The sequence below is a fragment of the Gobius niger genome, assembly GCF_951799975.1.
Source record: "Gobius niger genome assembly, chromosome: 2".
NCBI lineage: Eukaryota > Metazoa > Chordata > Actinopteri > Gobiiformes > Gobiidae > Gobius > Gobius niger.
In genome coordinates, this window is record NC_136853.1 from 25,231,872 (window position 1) to 25,258,790 (window position 26,919).

Below are 26,919 nucleotides of genomic sequence, written 5' to 3' on the forward strand. Positions count from 1 at the left end.
GTGATGAATATGCTGTTCATATAGGACCGAGTACCAAAACGATGCTCGGACACGTCTATGAAAATGTGTGACATCAAGTTCATCCTCTCTCGTGGGCCTATTGTCCTATTGTGCAAGTGTTTATTTAAGTGATGCACTGTATACAATTTCACACACAAAAAACTTTATTAGTCTCATAAAACACTGCATTGCATCATAAAATGACTGGAGGGCCAATTTGTGGCAGGTACAGAATCAACGTGAAGATAGTTATTCAAGGCTTATGTGATATGGAAACAAACAAAAAATAAAAATAATCACTCTGAGGCAACTTACATTGGGTGAGAAGTAGCAAATGTCCTTTGTCCATAGCTTTTAAATACACTGAAAAAATATATATAGGCTACATAACACAACACATTCTACATGCGCTAATCTCAAAGACATGAGACTGTTCCTACATAAACAATATACCTATTTCTCTCACATATTGTTCACAAATCTGTCTTGGTCTGTGTTAGTGAGCGCCTGTCTTTTGTCCACTCCTTTGTGTGAACCTTTCAGGGTAGACTTTTATTGTAGACAGCCTAAGACACACTGCTCAATATTCATCCGGTCTAATTAACATCTTGATACACCTGGTGGGATGGATTATGGGCAAAGGAGCTGAGCTCACCAACACACAGACGGATTAGTGACCAATATATGGGATAAATGTGTGTATGGAAAATGAAACAAAAGCGATTTGTTTTGTAATGCCACGTGTGTCCGTTTAATTTAGCCTATTTCTTAGCACTGTTGCTCCTCTTAACCCCCGCCTGAACTGAGCGCAATTTTCTCCAGTGTGGCTTTACTCAAATCTAAAAGCTTCTCAACTGGAGAGCAACAGTGTAACATTTGAAAGCTAAGATCTACAAAAGTGATCGTAACTTTTTTGTCACGTCGTCACTTTTTTTTTTATCGTGTTTGTATCTCGTTTTTGTGTCTTTTTGGTATTTTCATTGCTTTTTTTTTTGGCGTGTTTTCATTTTTCATCACGTTTTTGTTGCGTTTTCATTGCTATTTCGATGTTTTTTTTTTGTTTTTTTTTATAAAGTAATGCCAAACTGGAGAAAATGCTCTCGGTTCAAACTACCATGGATGCAGCTCTTGTAGTAGGCTAGTATATTAAAAATGTAGGATTCAGGCCTAAATCCCATGTCCAATGTTGACATTACCCTTAAGCCGTTGTTTGGCTGTAAATCAGGGTGTATCATTGTTTAGGCCTATTTGTTCCACTCTCAAATTGTTGGCCACAATAACGTCGCCACCCCGCGCTACATTACAGGGTTAGGGTTAGGTCAGGGTCAACACACCTGTGATTGGCTAATAAAACTTCAGCCCTCATGTGGCGTTACCTATAGGTTAGTGCTAGATCGTAAGCTCCGGAGGGACGATCTGCTGTGAAAACATGAGATATCATGACACATTAACCTCTTACCACCCGCCAAAGCCAAATCCATTCTCTCCTCTATGCCATTGTCATCACTTTTTAATTCCCTTATGTGTTTTTGTCACTTTTTTATTACTTTTTTGCTGCTCTGCTGTCACTTTTTTTGCTGGATTTTTGTCTTTTTTTGCTGGATTTTTGTCACTTTTTTGCTGGATTTTTGTCTTTTTTTTGCTGGATTTTTGTCTTTTTTTTGCTGAATTTTTGTCTTTTTTTGCTGGATTTTTGTCTTTTTTTTTGCTGGATTTTTGTCTTTTTTTTGCTGGATTTTTGTCTTTTTTTTGCTGGATTTGTGTCTTTTTTTTGCTGGGTTTTTGTCTTTATTTCTGCTGGATTTTTGTCTTTTTTGCTGACAAAAAAAGCATACGATCTATCACTAACCTTACCTATAGGGGTCGTTTTGAGCGCGGGATGCTCTGCGCGCGGGCAGACGCTCAACCAAGTCGCGGGAAGCGGGACCTGTCTCTTTAAGTCGGAGTCAAAGCCGATTATCGCGGATCTCGTCGTGATTCTGCTTTCACCGTCTGTTCTCCGAGTCTATTTTTGTTGCGCGGCGCGGTGGCAGGGCGCTACGGCAGCATCCCAGAAGGTCGTGAACTCCGAAGTTTTGGAGCATGGAGAGCCGTCCTCAACGCACTGGTCAGCGGGGGAATGATGTGCCCAGCGCCCGGGACAACTTTTTTGCACTAGAGTAAGCCTGGATTACCTGCTCAACGACGGGGCATGATATTACTGTGCATCTCACTTTTATGTATCAGGCTCTCTCCACCACAAGATAAGCATATCATTTAAAAGTCTCTGTTTTAACTTTTTTTTGGAAGTTGGCATCAAGTTGAAACCGTGTGAAATTCAGGTGAGATGCAGAAAAGCGTGCGTTACAATGAGGGGCATGCTCTTTATCTGTCCGTGCTTGCCCGCAAAGAGGGCAGCAAGCGGGGCTTTCTGAGCAAAAAGACCACGGACAACGGCCGCTGGGCTGAAAAGTACTTTGCCCTGTATCAAAATGTGCTCTTCTACTTTGAGAACGACCAGAGCGCCAGACCCTCTGGGATCTACCTACTGGAGGGGTGCACATGTGAGCGCGCAACGGCACCAAAAGCGTCCGTCACTGGCAGGGACCCCCCCGAGCGACAGCAGGTAGGAATTGTTACTCAACTCTCGGGACCTTTATAGGTGACTTTCTGCACTGAACTGAATCGGCTGTAGACTCACATGTCTCTGATGTTGGCCATGTGGTGGAGTGTCATTTGCAACGAGACCAAAGAGTTCTATGGGTCTACCTCATACACACTGTTCCTGGACCTATTCTATTCTATTCTATTCTATTCTATTCTATTCTATTCTATTCTATTCTATTCTAAGATAAGATAAGATAAGATAAGATAAGATAAGATAAGATAAGATAAGATAAGATAAGATAAGATAAGATAAGATAAGATAAGATAAGATAAGATAAGATAAGATAAGATAAGATAAGATAAGATAAGATAAGATAAGATAAGACACGACACGATACGATACGATGCGATCTCACAATGGAGAAATTTACTTGTTACTTACAGCTCCTAGAAACACTCAGGGTGTGCAAATAGGCAGAAAATGTGAGAAAATAAACAAAAAACGATTGAATACTAAAATAGTGGTATCTTATGTACAATTACTACCAAGGACTGTGTGTACAAAAGTATAAACAATAAATAATAATAAACTAAACAGACTATCAGTATCATAAGTCAGTATCAGCAGTGCAGGTTTACATCATAGTGCAAGTGGGTGATAAAGTGACGCAGAAGTGATGTAAATACAGGGATTATTGTCTGTATCCTGCAAAGGGGTTATTGCACATGTTGCTTTACAGTCTTGTTGTTCAGTCTGAAAGCAGTGGGGATGAAGGACCTGCTCCTTGCACTGAGGGTGCCTTAGTCCTCCACTGAAAGAGCTGCTCAGCTCCTCTACAGTCTCGTGCAGTGGGTGGGAGGTGTTGTCCACTTAACTACATTAAAGTTAACTATATTAAAGTAACTATATCAAAGACTTGTAGTTTGTATTATGGTGCATTTTTATGAGCAAAAACATAGGCCTACTACCCATTTCCTTTTCGTTCTTTGAGTCAACACTGTTAACCTAAGTATCTCAGCACAGATAGGACTGAATTCTAAGGGGAGGAGTTGTGAATGAAGCAACAATGAAGAAGAGTAAGGAAACAAGCATCTTCTTGTTTTGTTGACTCCAGTGGGTCACATCATGGGCGGACAACGAATGCTCATATGCTTTAATCCATTCACGTTTTCCTGTCTATTTGCACCCCCTGAGTGTTTCTTGAGAGCTGTTGTAACAAGTGAATTTGTGAGATCAATAAAGTCCTATCTTATCTTAGACTTATAAATGAGCCCAATGTAAGTTTGTAGTGGAAGGCTACAACTATGCATCGTCTAAAGTTTGTTTTTTTCCTGAATGCCGTTATTGTTTTCATGTTGTGTTGAAAAGGGCCCTTTATACTGAGTGTGATTACAATGACAGCGCAAATAGGTGCAGTATACTTGGTGTGACAGCGTGGCATTCGAGCTCCAGGGGTCTGTTTGTGTTATGCTGTTATGCTCGGTGGGCCTGCGCACAATCCACAACCAGGCATACAAGTATAGAGGACACAGACAGGCAGACATCATTTGATCTCCGAATAATGAGGTCTGCATAGAGCAAAGCAAATGCATCATCATCAAATAAGACGACATCAAAGCGTTGTATTGAAAACAGGATATCACAAAAAACTTGAGTCCTTACCTGCAGGGCTAATTTATCAAAATGAGTTTGGTAAAGAGGAGGTACTGATATATAACACATGTATTTTAAGTTTCGTGTGAATTTAAAATAATAATGTGTAATGTAGCAACAGTGTCACAGATTCTGTTGCACATACACCTGTGTAATTTGGTGCTGGACTCACGAGAAAGGCTCTCAGAGTTATTATAGCTGATCTGTTGTGCATCACGACAAGGTTTAGGTTAAAAACATTGGCAGGTTTTGGCTGATGTCTGCTCTAAAAACAGCACAGGTCAACACCACAATGAATCTGCTTTGGTAAATACACATTAAGTAAATGTTTTATGTTATACATGAGCGTACATTTTTACATGTGAGTTTGTTTACATTTAAATGTGTTGGATTAATGCTTGCTTTGATACAGTGTTATTGTGGCCCACCATGTGTTTCCATGGATATGAGAGTTGATGGTTGTTAGAGTAAACAAAATAAAATAAACAAAACAAAATAAATAAACAAAGATGTGAGATGAGCAGCAATGCTGATTAACTTTTAAGATGTACATAATTTAAACACATTAGGTCTATTAAAATGAAAGTATAAACTCTTCAAGTCACTCAAAACATGGGGCCATGTGAATTCGTCCACAGAAGACGTTTGTGTTTGTATGGAGAGCCTGTGCTCTGGGAGGCTGCTGTGTTTGACTAAGAATAGCATCCTTGCTGGTCCTTTCGCCTGCAGACACTGTCTGAATATCAAAGCACACACTAAATAGATGTTGCATTTTAAATACATAAAGAGCAGTCATTTTTCTGTAGGCTACTCTTTCTGAAGTTTGTAAAGCTGCAGTCCAGCGTGGTGTGTTTACATGCAAGTATCCATGTATGTTCATTAACATGCACTGTCCCGACCAAATAAACAAATAAATAAATCACTGTAGGCTAAATCATTTTAGTTTAGTTTATATTTGATATTTCAAAGGGACCTTGTACAATTATAACATAATATACATCTGCAGTCCTTGGCTGGCAGCGTAACGGACAACCTATAACAGAAACAGGACAAAAGGGTTTACCGCAGAAATACACACATGACATTACAGATTCAAAGAAAACCCCTACTCCCTCCCCTACTTACAACCAGACAAGACACATTAACGACACCAGTACAAAGTCAGTACAAAGTCAGTCCCATGAGAGAGTGGGTGATTAGTGTATGCCACACTGGCTACTTTTTAGATGTTTTTTAAGTTTGGTTTCAAAGCCCTTGATGGGAGCACATCCCTTTACAGCGTCAAGCAGTTTGTTCCACAGTGTAGTGGCATTCTCTTAAAAAGCTGATTGTCCAAAAGTAGAGTGGCAAAAAGGTGCAGTCATGTAGAGAAGCTACTCTAGTGGATCTTATAGAGCTCACACAGCGCTGGCTCCAAAGGTTTGTAAACAGCCAGGAGCCAAGACCTTCAAAATGTGTTCAAGTAGTTAGTGGATGGATAAGGACAGAATCAAAGGTACTATACCATCAATCAATATTACACATAAAAAGAAAAATGAAGAAAAATAAGCAATTTGGTCATAATATATGTATTTATTTACTGTTCTATATGTATGCTGTATTGACTTGTTAATATTCTTGATATTAAACAAATCAACAAATATGGTTTAACTGATTATTTGCATGCCACACACATAAAAAACAAAAAAAACAAAAAAAAACACTCCTTTCCAACTAACCCCTGAGGAGTCACTCTTATGTTCTTGATGCTTTGGTTGTCTGGGCCAAGATGAGCTTACGGCTGTGTTCCTAGTGGGCACCCTGTCTTTGTTATTCAGTCATTTAAAGTGAGCTTGTGTCCAGGGGAAGCCGCTTTTGCAGTGCAAGGAGGTGTACAAGCCCTGGTGGTTACGTAAAGCCTCCCTCCCCCCAACACACACACGCACACACGCACACACACACACACACGCACACACACACACACACACATGCAAGCCCTTAAGCCTCTCTGGCCCGGCGCACGCTAGCAAGTGTCTCTCAGCCGCTTATCGTTACATCATTACTACACAGCCCTACTTTCTCCCTGTGGCAGCTTTACACTCACATACAATGTCACAATGTGCTCAAACTTTAAATCTATCTAATATGTTGTCATTATTTTCAACAACTGATGGGTCTCGCTACTTCTCTGTCAGTCACACTAAATCACAATGAGCTGCACGATATGTGAAAACATTGTGGTATTCAGTGTCTGTCTCGGATATTGAAATGACCATCACCATATTTCTTTAAGTGTTCCTTCCTCAAATTATGTCAAAACAAGACTTAATAAACACTAAATTAAGACTAGAATAAAACGAAATGAGCAAAACCATGAATAAAATTGATCTTTAATTAAACAAAAGCCTATTGGTGGGTCTTGATAAAATTATATACTACAACAAAAACATAATTAGGCCTGGATAAGGTGACCCATGTTTCATTTTCTTATTTGTATACGAAATGAGATTATTCCATATTGATTATTAAAGGCCCTGTATCTGATTTTCTCCTTCATTATGTTACAACAGCTGACATCTGTGAAAAGATCTTTGTGCACTGTGGGTGATTATAAAGCCTTTTTATCGATCATGAAAGAGACTAATTATTGTTTACATTACCGTGACGACAGCAGAGCTTTCTGAAAATGTTGAAACATGCTTTTGAACGCATCGTGTGTAAAATTATGATGTTAGAAATGTGAATGATTGTGCTTCCTCTTCCATTGTGTACAGTGTCTTTAAAATCAACTGGCCTGTACGACGCTTGTATGAGTAAAATGTACCAGTGTGTGGCTCATTGGCTAGAGTTAGTATCAATCCCTGATTATGCTATATTTTACTTCATACCATGGGTCTTTAGTCATAATGTTTCTCATATAAATACCACCAGCTGTCGCCTACTTGGCTTAGCCTATGTGTTCAAAAACAGAAAGCAGAAGCTGCTGTCGACACGCTTCATTTGTTATAGGTTGGTTATTAGTGTGTTATACGAGATGTTTTTCCAAGTAACTCACTTCCACAATGTATTAACGGTTCACATATGAAGGGGATTTATATAAGTACAGTTCATGAATTAAATGTATGACCCTGAAGATTATATGTTCGGGCAGAGGGTGCTCACAGATGGAAGAATGATTAAAACGACGACCAGCCGTAGTGTATCAGGCCAATAAAATTATCATCCCGTAATGGTTCTGTTAAATTTCAAATGGTCTTTTGGTACACACTTATCTAAAATGATTTCAGTCTCAGTACCTCAGTGTTATATATCAGCATCATCAGGAGTTTGCAGCTGGTTGTGGTCTGTGTTGTTACCACATGACCTGCATTACCAGGTGGTAAAACTAAACCAATGTAGCAATATGAAAGTGTGGGCCAGTATTACAGCCTGTTATTGCTTTGACTGATTATATCCTTTTTTTTGGTTTAGCACTACTTCTTGGTTATTTTTGGCCATGACGGACAGAAGCCTTTGGATCTTCGGTCTGAGGAAGAATCCGACTGTAACGAGTGGGTGGAGAGCATTCAGCAGGCGAGGTAATCTAAACAGCCAAAATGAATATCTCTTAATTCTTTAATTCATATTTCATATGAATTAAAAATCCAAAAGGCTGTAGAAACCTGTACATACTTTTCCTTCTCTTACTGAAAGCACCATATGATGAGTGTGCATTCGTGCTCGCTACAATTCATATTTAGGGCACACTGGTATATGGCTTCAGTGATTACATCACAGACTTGTTTGTACTCAGCCTCCCTCACCTCTTACTACGTTTGTCTGGCAAATGTATTACATTTCACTCATGCAAGACATTACATTTACTACTGACATGATATGATAAACCTTTTAATCCTCCCAGCGTGTATTTGGTGTTGTTAAAAAACATGCTTTTGTTTCCAAACACTGATCATGCCGTAGTTACTCGGACATCATCATTGAGCGTGAGATCCTGATGCAGAAGTACATCCACCTGGTGCAGATCATGGAGACTGAGAAAACTGCAGCCAATCAGCTGCGCACTCAGCTGGAGGACCAGGACACAGAGATCGAGCGGCTCAAAGCAGAGGTGACTACGGCGCATCTGTGTGCACATCGTTTACACAGGCATTTACACATACAACACAGAGTTAAACAACTTGATATGATGTGAAGATGCTTTTGTTCATTTAAGAGTGCGTTCTGTACAGATTAAATAATGAGTAGCTGTGAATTACGGTTATAACGCCACTTAGTATTGTCTCCCTATCAATTGTGTAAATATAAATAAACAGCTCAGCAAGACCATACATTCCCTTATTATGCAACACTGTTTTAAAGCCTACTTAATATTTAATTCTCTGAGGGAATCTGTTAACATAAAGGATTTTTCAAGATTTTTGTGCTGAACAAGACCAAGGAAAAAATGTTGCCCCATCACAATAATCAGGATGAGGAAGATCCAGATATTAAAAAGATCAAAAAGGTATGTCAACCCACTGTAATTATGCCTTGTGCTAAAAACATGCCCTGGTGATAAATAACATACACATCCGTCTGTGCAGGTTCAAAGTTTTCTGCGTGGCTGGCTTTGCAGAAGAAAGTGGAAGATCATTGTCCAGGACTATATCTGCTCCCCACATGCTGAGAGCATGAGGAAGAGGAACCAGATAGTCTTCAACATGGTGGAGGCAGAGACCGAGTACGTCCACCAGCTGTCCATCCTGGTCAACTGTTTCCTCAGGCCACTGAGAATGGCCGCGAGCTCAAAGAAACCCCCGATCAGCCACGATGACGTCAGCAGCATATTTCTCAACAGGTTTACTCACAAATCCCTTTGGCACTTTTTGATCAAATAAGTTATACCAATAACCTTTTCTATTGCTCAGTGAGACCATTATGTTCCTGCATGAAATATTTCACCAAGGGCTAAAAGCTCGGATCGCCAACTGGCCCACCCTTGTTTTGGGTGAGTACAGCTCAGTTATAGCAGTAATTTGCATTTGAAGCGGGTGTGGTCCATTCATTGCATGGTTAATTTTTATGTAAAAGACCACGGAAAAGAGAAGTGAATTACAGAACTTATGTCTTTGTTGTGGAACTTGCGGATGGTTTGAATATTGGGCAGCAAATGAACATAGTGTGCTCAAAATGAATGGCTCTTTATTCTTTTTCAAGAAGACAAAGAGGACAGTTAAACATAAAATGTAACTCTCATTAAAATAGTCAGGTTCACCAGTTTTTCTGGCAGCTTGTCCTACAGAGTTTGCTAATTTCCTCACACTTGAATGTATTTTTGATAAAGAGACTAGTTGCAAGTTGGCCATTTTATACTCACTACTGCCACCTCAGGTCATACGTGTAACTGCACCTTCAAAATTAAAGGGATATTTCAGGATTTTCATTTCCTAGTATATTTTTTTTGTAATTCATGCTCTTATATGTGAAGAGTTACGTGGCGCTAGGCTAGTGCAAGGCTAGCGCATTTCTACAGTATCAGCGAGCCTGCATTAAAAACAGTCTGACCCGCTCCACAGTGCACCTAAGGGAAATCACTTATAACGCCAGACTGACGATATAAATGTTTGTGTTGATAAATAAAGAATAATTATGGAATATAACTGACCTTGCATCACATGAATGATCGCATTTTGAGGGACTATTTTCTAGCAGATCACTCCGCCGCCGCGTAGCTTACACAACCACGAAGCTGAGGCTGCTCAAATATAAGGTATTTTAAATGCAAAATGGTTAAAATGGTCTTCAAACATAAGAACTGCATGAATTACAAAACAAATATCTCCAGAAATCAGCAACACTCTGGATAACAAGGAAATAAGGCCCTATGTCAAAAATCCTGAATTATCCCTTTAATGATGGCAATTCGGACCGAAGTAATAACTTTTTGAGTCACAGTGCAGGACTTTAGAGGCAGTTGTGGTGAACAGGCCTGAGCTAATTCTACACATTAGGACATTGCCTGAACATGTAGGGGGAGGAAAATACATAATTTTAACATCTTTAAACTCTGTATAGTCTCTTTAAGCATTCCTATTTTGTTTTTGATTTCAGCTGACCTGTTTGATATTTTGCTGCCTATGCTGAACATATACCAGGAGTTTGTGCGTAATCACCAGTACAGCCTTCAAGTTCTAGCCAACTGTAAACAAAACAGGGATTTTGACAAACTTCTCAAACAGTACGAGTCCAATGCTGCTTGTGAAGGACGCATGCTTGAGACCTTCCTTACTTATCCCATGTTTCAGGTAGGGCCCACGTTTCTGTTCACTCAAACGTCTGTCTGTTGTCTGGCGTTATATGATTATATTTCTCTTTTCAATTTTGCAGATTCCTCGTTATATAATTACCCTCCATGAACTGCTCGCGCATACTCCCCATGAACATGTGGAGCGCAAGAGTTTGGAGTTTGCCAAATCTAAACTGGAGGAGCTGTCTAAGTGAGTACATTTAGTATCTCAGGTATATAAGTGCTGTTGTAAGCAATAAGTCGTGTGTTTTTAGGATGATGCATGATGAGGTCAGTGACACAGAGAACATCAGGAAGAACCTGGCCATTGAGCGAATGATTGTTGAGGGCTGTGACATCCTTTTAGACACAAGCCAGACCTTTGTAAGACAAGGTGGGTAAGGACGGGATTGATTACACATTTATTTCCTTTTGAAGCTCTTATTTTTTTTTAAACACACACATTTCCCTAGGCTCATTAATACAGTTGCCTTCCAGCTGTGAACGAGGCATGCTCAGTAAGGTGCGTCTGGGCTCACTGTCGCTTCGTAAAGAAGGAGAAAGGCAATGTTTTCTCTTTACCAAGCACCTACTCATCTGCACTCGCACATCAGGAGGCAAACTTCACCTGCTCAAGGTCCGCTTTATGTACTTACATGCACTTACATATACAGGTGCTCGTCATATAATTAGAATGTCATGAAAAAGTGCATTTACTTCTGTTATTCAACTCAAACTGTGAAACTAATATAGAATATAGACTCATTAAATGCAAAGTGAGATATGTATAGCCTTTATTTGTTATCATTTTGATTATGATGGCTTTTTTACAGCTTGTAAAAACCCCAAATTAAAAATCTTAGGAAGTTTGAATATTTTAAAAATGGTCTGTAAGCCTTAAAGGGACTATAAGGAGTTTAAAAATGTTAAAATTGAGTATTTTCCTCGCCCTACATGTTCCAGCCATGTCCTAAGGTGTAGAATGAACCCAGACCTGTTCACCACAACTGCCTCTAAAATCCTGCACTGCCACTCAAAAAGTTGGTACTTCGGGTCCGAAGTGCCGTCATGCACAAGCTTAAAGGGGGGGTATTATGCAAAATCGACTTTTTCAAGCTTTACATCATGTTTTTTTGTCATGCCCTCATTAAAAACATGCCTGAAGTGTTGCCTTGGCACATTCACATATTTTTGAGTAATCTGTAAAAACTCTGATGGCAGCCATTTTAGGGAGGCCTGAGTCCTCCTAGGAACGCCCCCACCTCCCGGAGACGCCTCCGACCTTTCGTCACCAGCCGAGTAACCAACCACTGCTCCTCAGCAGAGCCCCCTCCCCACTGATGCCACAGACAGCGTGTGGAGGGGGCGTGTCGGAAAGGCTCAGAGGTTCTTAAAGAGACAGAGGCCTATTTCAAGACATTCGCTACAGCCATTTTGAGAGAGCAATTTCATACAAGGCAGTTATTCTAATTTACTGCATTTACAGCCCAAAGACGGTTTCGTCATCATTGTAGTGTGCTATAGACTGGTGCTATGTGATTGAAAAAAGTATAATACCCCCTCTTTAATATAGAAGGTGCAGTTACAAGTATGACCTGAGGTGGCAGTAGTGAGTATAAAAATGACCAACTTGCATCTTGCCCTTTTAATCATCAAAATTATAACAAACAAAGGCTTCACATATGCCACTGTGCATGTAATGAGTCTATATCATATATTAGTTTCACATTTTAAGTTGAATAACAGAAGTAAATGCACTTATTATATGACGAGCACCTGCACTGCCTATGAAGATGTACAGTGGGTATTTGTTCAACCTAAAATAATACATTTTTTATCCAACAGCAAGGGGGCACGTTATCTCTGATTGAGTGCACTCTGATTGAAGAGCTTGACGCCAGTGATGAGGACTGTAAGTATAGAGGTTATATTTCTGCTTGGATTTACCCTGTACCGGACACGTTCTTTCAGACTTTTTGTAAATGTTCCTATCGTCGTTGTTTTTCGCAGACAATGCCGCTGGTCAGGGGTTCAACCATTTGCAATTTAAGATCATGGTGGAGCCTCCTGATGGACAGCCATTCTCTGTCGTCCTCTTGTCTCCTTCTCGTCAGGAAAAGGCTGCTTGGACTAGTGACATCAGCCAGGTTTACATTTCATTCAAAACAAATTCAAATGAAAGATGTAAATACAACTGTCCAATAATTAACCATCTTGTTTAGTGCATTGATAACATCCGATGCAATGGTTTGATGACGAGCGTGTTTGAAGAGAACTCCATAGTTTCTGTGCCACACATGATCAAGTAAGTTAGAAAACAAGAGGCATACATTTAATTACAATGTCCCCTTGTCACAAATACGTTGTGTTGTTTCTCTCAGATCTGATGCCCGGCTGCATAAAGACGATGTGGACATTTGCTTCAGCAAGACCCTCAACTCGTGCAAAGTTCCTCAGATCCGATACGCCAGCGTGGAGCGACTACTCGAGCGACTCACTGACCTGCGCTTCCTCTCCATTGACTTTCTTAACACGTTCTTGCACACGTACAGGATCTTCACTACTGCTGCTGTGGTCATTGACAAACTGGCTGATATTTATAAGAAGCCCTTCACCTCAATACCAGTGAGGTATGTGTAAGCAAAAGTATGTTTCCAACTCTTGTCCACACCCATCTTCATCACGTCTATTTTGTGCTTTGTTGTTAAGTCACCTCATCATCTTTCTCCATCTCCACCACTTTCCCCTTTGTCCGTCATTGTCCCAGGATTGAGCAACATTCATGTGACCGTTTGTCCATTATGTCGCTTTGTCCTGACTACAGTCTGAAGATCACTCAGCTTGCCTTGGACCAGTCTAAGTAAATACTGTTACAAGGCCGAGCCATTTACTAAGTGTCAATATGGGTGACTAAATGCAGGAAAACTGTTGTCTTTTTGTTACAGGTCACTGGAGCTGTTCTTCGCCACTAACCAGGGTGCATGGGGAGGTGATCCCTTGAACAATAAATCCCCAAGACTGTGCCGCAAGTTCTCCTCTCCTCCTCCTCTGTCCATCCCCTCTCGGACGTCCTCTCCTGTGCACAGCCGGAAGCTCTCCCTTAGCTCTCCGATCGGTACCAAAGCAGCAGCTCTGGATTTAACCATCACCCCTACCTCATCAGCAGCAAACTCGCCCACATCCAGTTACTGTCCTAGCATCTCCTCTCCCCCTCCCATAATAACCAGACACCCCTCTGGGTTCTCCTCTCCTCCACCCACTGCCAAACGCTCCCCCAGCCTGCCTCAAGCCTCTGGGGTGTCCTCTCCTCCTCCTTTCTGCACTAAGGCCCCTCTGGACCTTAGCCGTGGTCCCAGCTCCCCAGAGCTGAGCCCAGCTGCAGGGGACGACATCAGTGGAGAGCTGCCTCGCCTTGATGCCTTCTGTGGGAAGCTCAGACGCAGCATCCGCAGGGGTACGAGCCACGAACATACAGTCATCCTTATGACACATGCAGACACACGTACACCTGCAGGCAGCTGCTGTTAAAGAGGGGAATTCAGAGCCTCACAACATATGGGAATATCAACAATAACAAGCCAAGAATCATTATTGTAGGTTTAGGATTTACATCATCCTTAAAAGTGCATATTTGGAGAAATAAAAGTAGAAAATGAGTATAATTAATTATGATTTACAATTATAAATGATGTGGTGGCAGTGACAGTGAATTCTGCATTCTTGAAAAATAAATTGTAAATGGCTACAATTACACTGTCTACTGTCAGTCAAAGTTATGACAAAAAAGCTACAGTAAATAGTGTTGCAGCTTTTGTAAAATAATGAGGTAACATGACTCATATGGCCTGTGCCTCGGTAGATGGACTTTTAACTTAGTGTCGGTTGCCTGTTGCCATATTATTTCACTATATACAACTAAACTGCTCCTACGTACGTTGTTGTAACATAACACTGTGGCTGCAGCTGTGTTGGAGTCAGTCTCTCTCGACAAGTTCATCCCTGAGACCTCTGTGGGCAGTGAGTCCACTGACATGACGCCCTGTCGTTCACCATCAACACCCAGGCATGTGCGCTACAGACAAGGAGGAGGTAGACCCAACTCATGCAAAGAAAAGAAAAAGAAATCACAATTTTTACTCAAGTCAACATTCATCTTTTCAGTGACTTCAGGAGACAGTTCTCGCTGCACAATGTCACCTGCTTCAGCATTTGCCATCGCCACAGCAGCTGCCAGTCACAGCAGCTCTCAGGGTAAAGACTACATTAACTTCAACAACTTAACAACATTACATATCGGATTAGTTTGTTTATCCATTTTCCTCGTCTTGTCTAGGTTTCAACAGCTCAGAAAAAACCTGTGACAAAGAGTTCATCATACGCAGAGCTGCCACCAATAGAGTTTTAAACGTTTTGCGGCATTGGGTGTCAAAGCACTCCCAGGTAAGCACATTTATGGTTAATGTCTGTGCTGATTAGCCATAGAAGGTCTTAAGCCAGTGCTATGAGCTCAAGACAGACTCCCGATGAGTTTCTTGTCTTGTCACTGTTTTTCTGATGAACGTGGTCTTTGCTCTGGTTGTCCCTGCGTTTGCCCAGTGAGATAGAGTAAAGGTCAACATCCTCCAGAGGGAGGCTTCTGACATACACATATTTTATTTATTTGACCTTTATTTAATAAAAGGAAAGAAACAACGACAAAAAACAGCAACTTTTTGAACAGTTGGGCTGAGGGTGGAAAAAGGTCCAACATATGTGCTGCCCCCAGTGCGGCCGAGTAATGGATTACTAAGTAATCGACTGCTGTAATTAGATTACTTTTTAAGTAACGCAGTAATGTATTACAATTTAAAAATAATTAGATTCATATTCAGTTACCTCTTATTATTCATAAATTGTCAGAAATTTAAATAAACATGTCTGGCAGGAAATATGGAAATTATTGTGAGTTCATCTCATCTAAAGTAAAGAAAATTGTGGTCTGTTGTCAGTTGTGCAGGAAATGAGACAAGTCACATGACCAACACTTTCACTGTGTCAACAGCAGCAGCGAGCAGCAGGGGGCGCCAGTTGAATGAGAGCAACATCAGACTCATTATGTCATTTGGACCGATCACAATAATACACTAGGTGCTAATCCCGAGGTGCTGCCGAGCACCCGCCCAAATCTTTGGTCACCAGGCAAATATCAACAGAGCGAGTCAGCCCGATACACTGATATAAGTGTGCCGTCAGTGCAGACTATAGATGCTGGACAGGATAATGTAAAAATACCTCTTGCTTAGCTCAGCAAGGAGAGCTATTGACTTATGATGCAAAGGTCGAGAGTTAAAATCAGACTGAGGTTTGTTTTGGTGGTTCGGTGGTACTGGACACCCACCGGTAAAAACACAAATGTGCTGTTACTGTCACAAGCACAAGTTCCCCTCCATCTTGGTCAGTGACTTAATTTTGAGATCACTGTATCTCTGATCACTCTCCGCTGTTAAACAAGCTCATTCATGACAATTTTTTTCACATTCCTGAAGGAAAATAAATGAGCTCAGCCAGTGTTGAGATCACTTTATTCAGGCACAATGCTGTAATACTTATTCACCTCCAGATGCCGCCAATACAGTGTAGCTCTATGTGTGATACAATCATGAAAGTGTGTGACACCCATCACTTGCTTGATCTGTTTTCAGTTTAGTTTGAGTTATTTCCAGATTTCATTTCTTTCAAAATTCATAACTATACAATTGTGGATGCTCAAAATGGAGTAGGCTGAAGCAATAAAGCTTGTATGTGCTGACCCCATATTCAATTCAATACACATTTACGTAACATAACAAATTATAAGGTCTACATCACATTGACTTTGGATATAAACGAGTCCTTCCTGAGCTGAACAGACACTGATTATTAACAATACAATCATCAGTTTTAAACTTGGACTTCACAGCATTTAGCAAGAAAAGCATGTAAATGCATAACACAGCAGCTACGTTTGTTACAGATGTTTATAGAATGAACCAAAAGAAAGAAAAAAAAACAGTTGATAGGACGAAGTATACTTATACTATACTATACTACTAAGATTATTTTCGAATTTACTTTTGAAAATAATCTTTCAAACCAAAGTCCTTAGTAAGCTGTAATCACATTACTTTTTAAATAAAGTAATCAAAGAAGTAGCTGTTACTTTTAGGAGTAATCTGTAATCATTAACTTGATTGCTGTTGCGGACTAATGCCACCAACACTGGCTGCACCTTTATTAGGTTATGTGTGCACATATTGTATGATATATTGTATGATATGATATTGTAATGAATAATAATAAATATATAATTATGTCAATTTTAACCGTTATAAATTCTCCAGTTTATGACTTTGATTTTTTACTTTTTAGCCTGGGTGTTTTTACATTTTGGAAAGACAAATAAGACATTTAATAAAGGGTGAACCATTTTCCTGTTTGTTTTTAGGATTTTGAAATGAACAATGAACTGAAAATGGGAGTTGTTTGTCTTTTGGAAGAAGTGCTTAAAGATCCAGATCTTTTGCCTCAGGAGCGGAAAGCAACTGCAAATATTTTAAGGTATTGCACAAACTAACACCCCCCTATTTTTATCTAAATAATGAGAATTACTAATGATGTGGTTTTGGCCGCAGTGCTCTTTCCCAAGAAGATCAAGATGATGCGCAGCTAAAGATTGAAGACATATTACAAATGGTTGGTTCTGTGGGCTGATCGATGCCCTTTAACCATAGACTTATAACATTTAATAATTATGGTTAAAATCGTCTCTTTTTTGACAGAAAAGTTGTCCTCTACTTCACTTCATTGCGGTAAGAAAGATACCAACGTAATTTCTTAGAATAGCTCATCACTATGTCGTAACATTTCATACCTCACAAACATGTACTCTTGATAGGAAGCACAATAGCATTGTTGGTGTAAAGCTGAGCTTTAGAAACTCGTTTGACGTTACAGGCTTGTTTGTTTGTGTATCAGCATTTTGCTTTAGCTGCTTTTGTGACCGAGCAACATAAAGTATGTGCAGTGGGAGGAAAAGTATGTGAACGCTTTTCTGTAGTTGCAGATTAGACGTTCACAACGATCAGGATGAACCTTAGACCTTTCCTCTTTACAAAACTGCTGCAGTTCAGCGAGATTTCTGGGTGTTCACTTACTTTTTCCACGCTGTACTGTGAATGTTTACATATTGTGGCCATTATATAAATATGATCAAATGTAAATGTTTGGTCACATTTTATGACCAATTTAGGCAGAAATGTGAGAAATTCTAAAGCGTTCACATACTTTTTCCTTTTGTATTGCAGTGTGTTTTCAAAGGCTAAATAAAATGTAAAGCACAGTTTTATTTGTGTAAAGTATTGCTTTTATGACAGGAAGTGTTTTGTTCCATTTACATTTCCTTTGGTGAATTGAAGTGTTTCCTCTTCATTTGAGAATCAGCCCAGCAGCAGTGACTAGTTTTAACAAGACTCTGAACTTTACACTAATCAACATCCTGGTTCTTCTTGATAGTGAAGTGTGTTGACTGACTGAATGTGCCATTACATTATGACCACATACATGATGTGTTACAATTTTAGGCAGAGAGTCCCAGGACTGAATGCTTCGAGTCACTCTCGGCCATGGAGCTGGCAGAACAAATTACAATGCTGGACCACATAGTGTTCAGAAGTATTCCTTATGAGTGAGTACAGTCCAAGAACAATATAATAATTTAAGCGCTGACAATAATGATCTCCTGACCAGTATCTTACGTTAAAACTACTGTGGTGACAATTTAAGCATTATACAGAATATTTCTAATGACAGCACAATTATATTGTCCAATATTTTGTAGGGAGTTTCTGGGTCAAGGCTGGATGAAGGCCGACAAGACAGAGCGCACACCCTACATCATGAAGACCAGCCAGCACTTCAATGAGGTATCCAGTTTAATAGTTGGTGCCCCCAGAACCTGAGTGTCTCTGCTCCGCCCCTGCAGCCACAGTGCACTTCAGCTCAGATGCATCTTCACTCACTCACTTCCCCTCTTTCCTCTCTCTTGCTGCTGCGAGCGCAGGCACTTAGAACACTATATGACACTAATGTTAAGTCAGGACATCTGAACTTAAGTTTGCTGCCAGGGTATAGGCAACCCAGGCGGCCTCAGGTGCCCTCTGTTGGAGGGGGCGCCGAATTATGCTTTAATGTTTGAACCCCATGAGGTCCATGCTCCCACCATCTACAACATTGCAGATTTTCGGACATAACTTTAGAACAGACTTGTGGTCTTTTGAGTCGAAAACTAGACATTTCAAGCTATAAAAAACTGGTCCTTATACGCGTCCGGGAGCCGTGTGGCATCACAGTGAAAATTTGTAAATTTACTTCAAATGTAGAGGTCTCTCCTCCAATACAACTGTTGTGCACATTTAATTTTTAATGAATAGATAATCATAATATAACAATGATAATCATAATAAAATAAAACTAGCATTTTCCATATCCAAAGTGTGTCCTAAAGGATTCGGAAAAACAACGACATACAGTATGAAAACTTTTAAAAACTATGCCAGCCGACTCCGTCCTCATCAACAAATCTAACTGCCGCTCACTGCTAAAAGTCAGGGATATATTTTGTTTGAGCATGAGATATGAAGAGTATGGTGTGAGAGTGTGAAGGCACTCAAATGTGTGTGATGGCAAAAGTCAGCCAAAGCTACAGATATGTGGTGATTACATGTGGGACTGCCCGGGCTTCAACATCTTTGAACAGCCATATTAGTGGCCTACTATTTCCAACTTGCCAAATTATATTTAACAGTTCTTTGTACATGGAGATGACATGATAACCATTCCCCTAGAATATGATATAGTGTTTTGGGTGTCACAGCTGTAACTTGTGGTTTGTGTGTTTTGAGGACGTACCAGCTAATTAAACGGTGCCTTTATCTCATTTAAGCTAGTACTGTATGTAAGTAAGTGCTGTATGACAGAATGTGTCACACTTTTATGTAGTTTTTTATTTATTTTCTTAAAATAACTTTATTTACTTAATGCAAAAGAGGTAAATTTTCTATTTCTGTGGAACGCAAACAATATGTGAGGCCGGGGTGGGACTGAGGCGAGAGCAGGTTTGGGCGAGGGCAAGCAGGGACGGTCGCAATGTGGGGAATTGCGCCGGGGCGAGGGCCTTTATCGCCGCGAGCGGCTTTAATTATGATCATTGTTATTATTATTGAGGTTTTAGTTTTTGCCAAATGGAAAGCTGCTGTTCAATGTGAATAATCTCTTCTGTCTGTAGATGAGTAACCTGGTGGCCTCTCAGATAATGGCCAATACAGATTTGGGCTCCAGAGCCAGTTCCATAGAGAAGTGGTTAGCTGTGGCTGATATCTGCCGCTGCCTGAACAACTACAATGGTGTACTAGAGATCACTTCCGCCCTCAACCGCAGCGCCATCTACAGACTGAAAAAGACATGGACCAAAGTCTGCAAACAGGTTGGCAGGTTTTCTTTAACATATTCTTCTAATTTGTCATGGTATCACTCAGAAATGTTTTGGTTTCAGACAAAGGCCCTCATGGACAGGTTGCAAAAGACGGTATCATCTGAAGGAAGGTTTAAAAATCTCAGAGAGACACTGAAAAAGTACAAATTAAAAAATACAATAAATGACAAAAATATAGTTTACATGCAAGTATATGTTTCTTAATGAAATATTGTTTTGTGCAGCTGCAACCCTCCATGTGTGCCATATTTGGGCATGTACCTCACAGACCTGGCATTTATTGAAGAAGGAACACCAAATTTCACTGAAGAGGGTTTGGTGAACTTTTCCAAGATGAGAATGGTAAACAAATATATATCACCATCTTTACGTCCCACACTAATACCCATTGGGTTCTTTACATCTCTGTGCTAGATATCGCATATTATTCGAGAGATTCGTCAATTTCAGCAAGCTCCTTACAGGATAGAGCATCAGCCAAAGGTAAGACATGAGTGTTGTATATGTTTATAGTATAATAATTTAACAATCAATACTGTTTCTAGGTGACACAGTTCCTTTTGGATAAATCACTAGTCATGGATGAAGACACGCTCTATGAACTCTCACTGAAAATTGAACCTCGTGTCCCGCCGAGCTGAGAAGAAGCAAAATGCACAGCAAAGTAAAACATGCTGTGTGCAAGGCAAGTGTTGCACCTGCAGGACCTCAGGTAAAAAGTGCCTTTTAAAAGGAAGAGAATATTGGTGTTTGACACCCAAACTAATACAGTCTGCATAAATTAGAAATACTGTGAATAACAAATGGCAAAGCCTCCCGCTGAAATACTGGAAATGTTTTACAAAATTGTTCTTGTAACTTGGGTGGTGGGTATTATTTTAACTCAAGTTGGGGGAAAAAAGGGCAATTTGTAAAAGAAAATCACAATATTTTAGTGTTTTATATAAGAGAAAAAGAGATAACTGACAAACCATCACAACATTCCTGTTCAGTAATACCTGGTATACTGTATAGCATCGGTCTGTGAAAGGTCCGGTCTAGTTTGCATGTCATATGAAATGTTTCTGACAATCAGAGTCTGAAAAGTGAGTTCATTTGTACACATTTTGTATAGTAATTGTGAAGGTTTCTCTATGATACAATCCTTTTAATGTGAATATTTTTTATATTTTAAGTGATGCTTGTCTGTAGTCTCACTTTGTTATGTAACTCTCAACTATACAATATGTAAACATATGTTTTTCTTACTTTTGTCAGTGTTATTGATAATATTTGAATTTCAATGTACAGATGTAAAATAAAAGTTATGGTTACGAATTAATAGAGAAAGTGTGGCCTTACTAAAGGGGGGTGGCATGAAGCACATCAAGGTTGAAGAGAGGACAGTGTGCTCTCTGGCTGCACTCTGGCCTCCCTGTGTATGGTTATCAGTGATTGGCTTCCAGAAACTAATCCTCTGAGACGGGGCGGAGCCTTGGTGATAGGCCACTGTAAAGCTCTTGAACTGGAGACCCTCTGCAAGGCTGAGCCGCACTCCACAGGTATTGTACCTTAATGTTCTTCTTTGAAACATATAATAGTTTTATATTGAGAAAAATGTAATGCATGATGTACACTATAAATATGTTATGTTATGCATGTTGATAATTGTGTTTTGTCAGTTCATTTGTAGCAAGTGCTCTGGTCAAGTGTAGACTCTGTCCTGTACAAAGACTGTACCTATAACTATGGCGCTGTGTGTGACCTATGGTGAGATTAAAGGTCACCTTGTCTTCTCTGGGACATGCATTTCCACCACATCTTCCAAATTGGCAAGTGGTGACAATATGGGATTTACTGAATGAAAGTATTAGGGGGAGTGATGTAGCAAAGTAAACCCCTGCTGTCCATGCTCTGTGCCTCCCGTCACGAGGATCTGGTCCTGTAACAGGTCCGGAATGTCACAGAGTTCTGAGCCAGGGATGGTTTGGCACAACATGTAGACCCACACCGCTCTATAAATATAAGCTATGAACAAACTACTGAAGTGTGTTGGTAAAACCTCTGAGTAAATTATTTGCCTCAAGGGATATAAAGATGTAGACAGAGACCTAGGTGTTAGTGTTGCAACAAACAATACATCATTCTCCCAGTTTGAGCAGCTTTCAAGCTCAAACTAGTAGTAATGATGTCCTTGGTCCCTTCTCTAAAATCAGAAAAACCTCTAAGACACAACATGCCATTTGTGACAAGCCAGAGATCATGCCTCCTTTATCGAAATACAAACAGAAAGCAACATTTGTATTACATTTGAATGCAAACACTCACAAAATGTGATTTTTAATGTGAAAACCATGGTGACCTGCCTTCTGCTCTTGTCCCTTTGGTTATTTTCTAAAGCATTAGTAAAATACCTGTCATTTTGTAAGTTAAGAGATAATGAGGCTAAAGAGGATCTGCCTTTCCCCCGCCCCCCCACTCTAAGCTTGTTACTGTAAAGCAGGGGTAGGCAACTTCAGGCCCGGCGGTCAAAACCGACCCTCTGTCATAGAACCTCTAACCTAAGGAGGATTTTTAGGAATATTACACAAAATCAGATCAAATGCCTGTTAAAGTACTCGAGAAATGTGAAAAATTCTGTCAATTGCTTTAAAACACCCATTTAGGCCATATATGATGTGCAACACTGGCATTTGTAGAAAGTGATGCTTCACTTTGGCCCTTGGTCATTTGATGAAGAAAATCGGCCCTCCACCAAGCAAACGTGCCCACCCGCTGCGGTAAAGCATCATGCCAGTACAAAACTGCCCACCATTCATATGTGCTCTCCTTTTGTTTCAATCTCCAGCTCGTCGACCAGAATACAAAGAAGACAAAGATGGCGAACTCTTTCACGCGCCTGATTTCAGGCCGTAACAGGGCAGTCCTGTTGGCCGGCCTGGGGGCTGGAACAATGGCCACTGGTTTCCTGTTGAGTGAAAGTGGCTCTCTGTTCGCTGATGCAAAAAAGAAGCTGTATCCGCCCAGGTGAGAAAAAAAAAACACAGACACATCTAAAAAAGATATTAGAGACCACAAAGCACCCACTAACAAAAGCACAAACAGTAAAGCTATGGCTCACATATCCAAAGTCATATTCACCCTTCTGAGTTTGTTTCCACAAAAACACGGACAATACCAATCATCCAAAGTAAAGTTCTTCATCTAATTGCTTTTTAGAGACCTTTGAACACAAGAGTCATGGAAACGTCTCAGTGAAAAAGGTTATAGGACTAAGTTATGATCACTGGCATTCTCAAGTTTCATCTGCGCTGCTTTAGACTCACTCACAATGTCACACACCATCCATTAACAGGCAGCCTCCAAACTGTTTTGCAGTCACAAGTAAATTGATATTGTGCTTACATTTTATTACAAACATTTCTCCATCTGGTCCCAATTGTAGCTCTGACTATCCAGATCTGAGGAAGCACAACAACTGCATGGCTGCAGCCCTGACTCCAGCAATTTATGCCAAACTGAGAGACCAGGTCACTCCAAACAACTGGACCTTGGACCAGTGCATTCAGACAGGCGTGGACAACCCAGGCCACCCTTTTATTAAGACTGTGGGCTGTGTTGCTGGGGACGAGGAGAGCTATGAGGTTTGGCCTTAGCTTAATGTGGTTCTGATACATGTGACAAATAACCTGCTCACATTTGTGTGTTAACCTTCTCTCTAGGTGTTCTCTGACCTCTTCACTCCTGTCATTGTCGACAGACATAACGGCTATGATCCAAAAACAATGAAGCACCCAACTGACCTGGATGCATCCAAGGTTCCTATTCCTACATTCTTTATCAATCTCTCCTATGTACACTTTATTTTTTAATTATTCCTCTCTTTTAAATAAGCAGTCTGATTCTAAAAAAAAACAACATTTCCTTTCTATTGATAAATCTTCTACATTCATTACCCCACATAAAATAATACAAGGGAATATACCGTTTTGACTGAGAGCTTAGACGACAATGACGGAGAGCACTGCAGTTTGTCTCAGTCGTACAGTACAATGGATCAGGTGAGAGTCGTAGAGACCCAAAGGTTTGTTTATCAACAGGGATGGAGGAGAGGAGTGGGACTGGGACATGTGACCCCTTCCCGGTGGTCTTTATTTAGTCCGCCTGTGATCAGAGAGCTTTAGTGTCGCTAACGAAGCGAAACGTACAACACTTCAACTACAGAGTACAGAGGATCACTCAAGAACCTTCGTCTATGATAGTTGTGTTGTATTTGAACGTTCAGAAAACTCAGACTGTGGTTTAGTTAGAGGCAAAAATAAGCCAATGGGTTTTAAGAGAACATTTTGGTGTCAGACATTTTAGCACAGGGGGATAAATACTTCCCTACTGTAGCTCTAATGTAGTCTCTTCTCCCTTAGATAACCAATGGCGTGTTTGATGATAACTACGTGCTGTCCTCTCGTGTGCGAACGGGACGCAGTATTCGAGGTCTTAGTCTGCCTCCAGCTTGCTCCAGGGCTGAGCGCCGCGAAGTGGAACGCGTGGTCGTGACTGCACTGGCTGGTTTGAAAGACGACCTCTCCGGACGCTACTATAGCCTGGGTGACATGACAGAGAAGGAGCAGCAGCAATTGATTGATGTAAGTTCAACGTCTATTCTATATTACATACACAACCAAGACCAGGAGACAGATGTAATCAAAGTCTAAATAATGTCCTTGTTGTACAATAATGTACACAACACAAAGTCAAGCATCATTCATCACCAGACACGTGTCTCCTCATTCATGCTGCCAGGATCACTTTCTTTTTGACAAACCCGTCTCTCCATTGCTTACCTCGGCCTTCATGGCCCGGGACTGGCCAGATGCCAGAGGGATCTGGTAAGGCCAAAACTTCAATCGCGTCAGTCCCATTTCCCATAGAATTACATTGTGTAGAACAGAAAATGGTAAATGTTTACATTTACTCTGACAGACAACTGATTCAACATTTGTAGAGCACATGTTCATAAGTAATTACTAATAAATAATAATTATTTTAATGACAATAATAATGAGTAGTATGAATGAGTAGTAGTAGTAGTAGTAGTAGTAGTAGCAGTAGCAGTAGCAGTAGTAGTAGTAGTAGTAGTAGTAGTAGTAGTAGCAGTAGCAGTAGCAGTAGTAGTAGTAGTAGTAGTATGCTGAGATGACGATGACGATAATAATAGTAATCATAATAATCATCATCATCATTATTAAAATACATTATATTTGTCTCTGAGTGCTGCAGAAAAATACACATTAAAACCATCAACGATTAGAAGATGTATTACATTTTTCTTGTTATTTTTTTGTTTAACTCAACCCATCTCTGTCCTCTCCAATGGCCATAGGACCACTTCCTTTTTGACAAGCCTGTGTCTCCATTATTGACATGTGCCTTTATGGCCAGAGACTGGCCAGACGGCAGGGGCATCTGGTAGGCTGAGCATGTGGTGCTCTGCTGCATGTAGTTTTCAGTGTGACATTCCAATGTCAACGTTTTCAACCATTAAAGTAGTGTTGACCTTTGTTAGATTTGTGTGTAGCATGAACGTACGTGTATTACTGTGAATCTAATTGTGATGAGTCATGCTCAGAATGACAGCACTGTTTACCTGAAAAGCTTCCACTTTAGCGGCCCCTGCTGTTCTCCTCAGGCACAACAATGAGAAGACCTTCTTGATATGGATCAATGAAGAGGATCACACCAGAGTCATCTCTATGGAGAAGGGTGGCAACATGAAGAGGGTGTTTGAAAGGTTCTGCAGAGGACTGAAACAGGTAAAGAAGAGTAAAACATCAGCATTTAAAAATATACATTAGTCTATAAATTACCTGGTTAATGATCATTCCCAAAGGTGGAGCATCTGATTCAGGAGAGGGGCTGGGAATTTATGTGGAATGAGCATCTTGGATACATTCTTACATGTCCCTCCAATCTGGGCACAGGCCTTAGGGCAGGAGTGCATGTTCGGCTGCCAAACCTTAGCAAGGTAACAACTATTAAAACCGCTTTTACATCAGATGACAGTTTATCTATTTATTTGTAAAAATGCATTTGTTTTTTATTTTAATCTTGATTAAAACTATTGATCATGATGATTCTATACAGGACCCACGCTTCTCTAAACTTCTCAACAACCTGAGACTACAGAAGCGAGGCACAGGGGGAGTCGACACGGCAGCCACAGGAGATACGTTTGACATTTCTAACAATGATCGCCTGGGCAAATCTGAGGTCAGCGTCGATGGCTGTAATGTTGATGGGAAGTTACCGCTATATTTTAACTAAATCTGTTTGTATTTAGGTGGAGCTGGTCCAGCTTTTGGTTGATGGAGTCAACTATCTGATTGATTGTGAAAAGAAACTAGAGAAGGGACAGGACATCAAAGTCCCTGCTCCGGTTCCTCAGTTTAAAAAGTAAATATTCCATCCCACATAAAGCCATGTGCAAGGTTTGTACATGCCCTGTGTTTTTGTTACAGAGACCATTTAGCTTTACATTAATCATTATACATCTTGAGCACAAATAGGCTTCACCCTCGCATTAGGTCTTTATTGTAACCCTAATTAAAATAAACAGAATACTAATAAAACACTGATGTGGTACTTTTCCTCTTTCACCCCCTCTCAGCCAACAGGAACATGTCCTTGTCCTCAAAGAGTGACCGTGTCATTCATGTGCAGCTACACCGCCATCCTTTGGCTGGGACTCGGTGCTGTATCGGCACATGATCGAGACTGGTCCTTGGTATGTTACAGTATGACATACAGGCTAACCGTGTGGTAACAACCATTTCCTGTTCACAAAAAGCAAACAAACCTTAGTGCAGAAAAGAAAATTAGTTCAGATTGTGCCACTATTTTTACATTTGTTGGCATCAAATTTATGTTAGCCTTAAGGCTAAAACATCTAAG

General features: G+C 40.4%; 2 protein-coding genes across 3 annotated transcripts; both read left to right on the forward strand.

Moving 5' to 3' along the window:
- The first annotated feature begins 1,896 nt into the window (after nt 1-1,896).
- rasgrf2a (Ras protein-specific guanine nucleotide-releasing factor 2a) lies at nt 1,897-21,188 on the forward strand. Its single transcript, XM_079552580.1, has 28 exons — nt 1,897-2,605; nt 7,691-7,797; nt 8,180-8,327; nt 8,634-8,723; nt 8,803-9,056; nt 9,127-9,206; nt 10,310-10,503; nt 10,586-10,695; nt 10,760-10,878; nt 10,958-11,121; nt 12,330-12,396; nt 12,495-12,631; nt 12,707-12,789; nt 12,866-13,114; nt 13,430-13,938; nt 14,448-14,573; nt 14,646-14,735; nt 14,818-14,924; nt 16,948-17,060; nt 17,135-17,195; nt 17,282-17,311; nt 18,083-18,186; nt 18,340-18,424; nt 19,786-19,983; nt 20,053-20,132; nt 20,217-20,334; nt 20,407-20,475; nt 20,538-21,188. Exons 1-28 carry the CDS (start codon nt 2,327-2,329, stop codon nt 20,631-20,633), a joined length of 3,867 nt encoding a protein of 1,288 aa, XP_079408706.1. The 5' UTR covers nt 1,897-2,326; the 3' UTR covers nt 20,634-21,188.
- A 281-nt stretch (nt 21,189-21,469) lies between these two features.
- ckmt2a (creatine kinase, mitochondrial 2a (sarcomeric)) lies at nt 21,470-26,908 on the forward strand. Of its 2 annotated transcripts, XM_079552296.1 has the most exons (10): nt 21,470-21,533; nt 22,820-22,998; nt 23,417-23,615; nt 23,694-23,789; nt 24,393-24,614; nt 24,772-24,857; nt 25,658-25,781; nt 25,859-25,993; nt 26,113-26,238; nt 26,309-26,908. In XM_079552296.1, exons 2-10 carry the CDS (start codon nt 22,850-22,852, stop codon nt 26,423-26,425), a joined length of 1,254 nt encoding a protein of 417 aa, XP_079408422.1. In that variant the 5' UTR covers nt 21,470-21,533; nt 22,820-22,849; the 3' UTR covers nt 26,426-26,908. The 2 variants fall into 2 exon arrangements, with proteins under 2 accessions (XP_079408422.1, XP_079408423.1); XM_079552297.1 differs by lacking the exons at nt 21,470-21,533; nt 24,772-24,857 and adding an exon at nt 25,352-25,437 and having other exon boundaries at nt 22,740-22,998.
- Nucleotides 26,909-26,919: the final 11 nt, after the last annotated feature.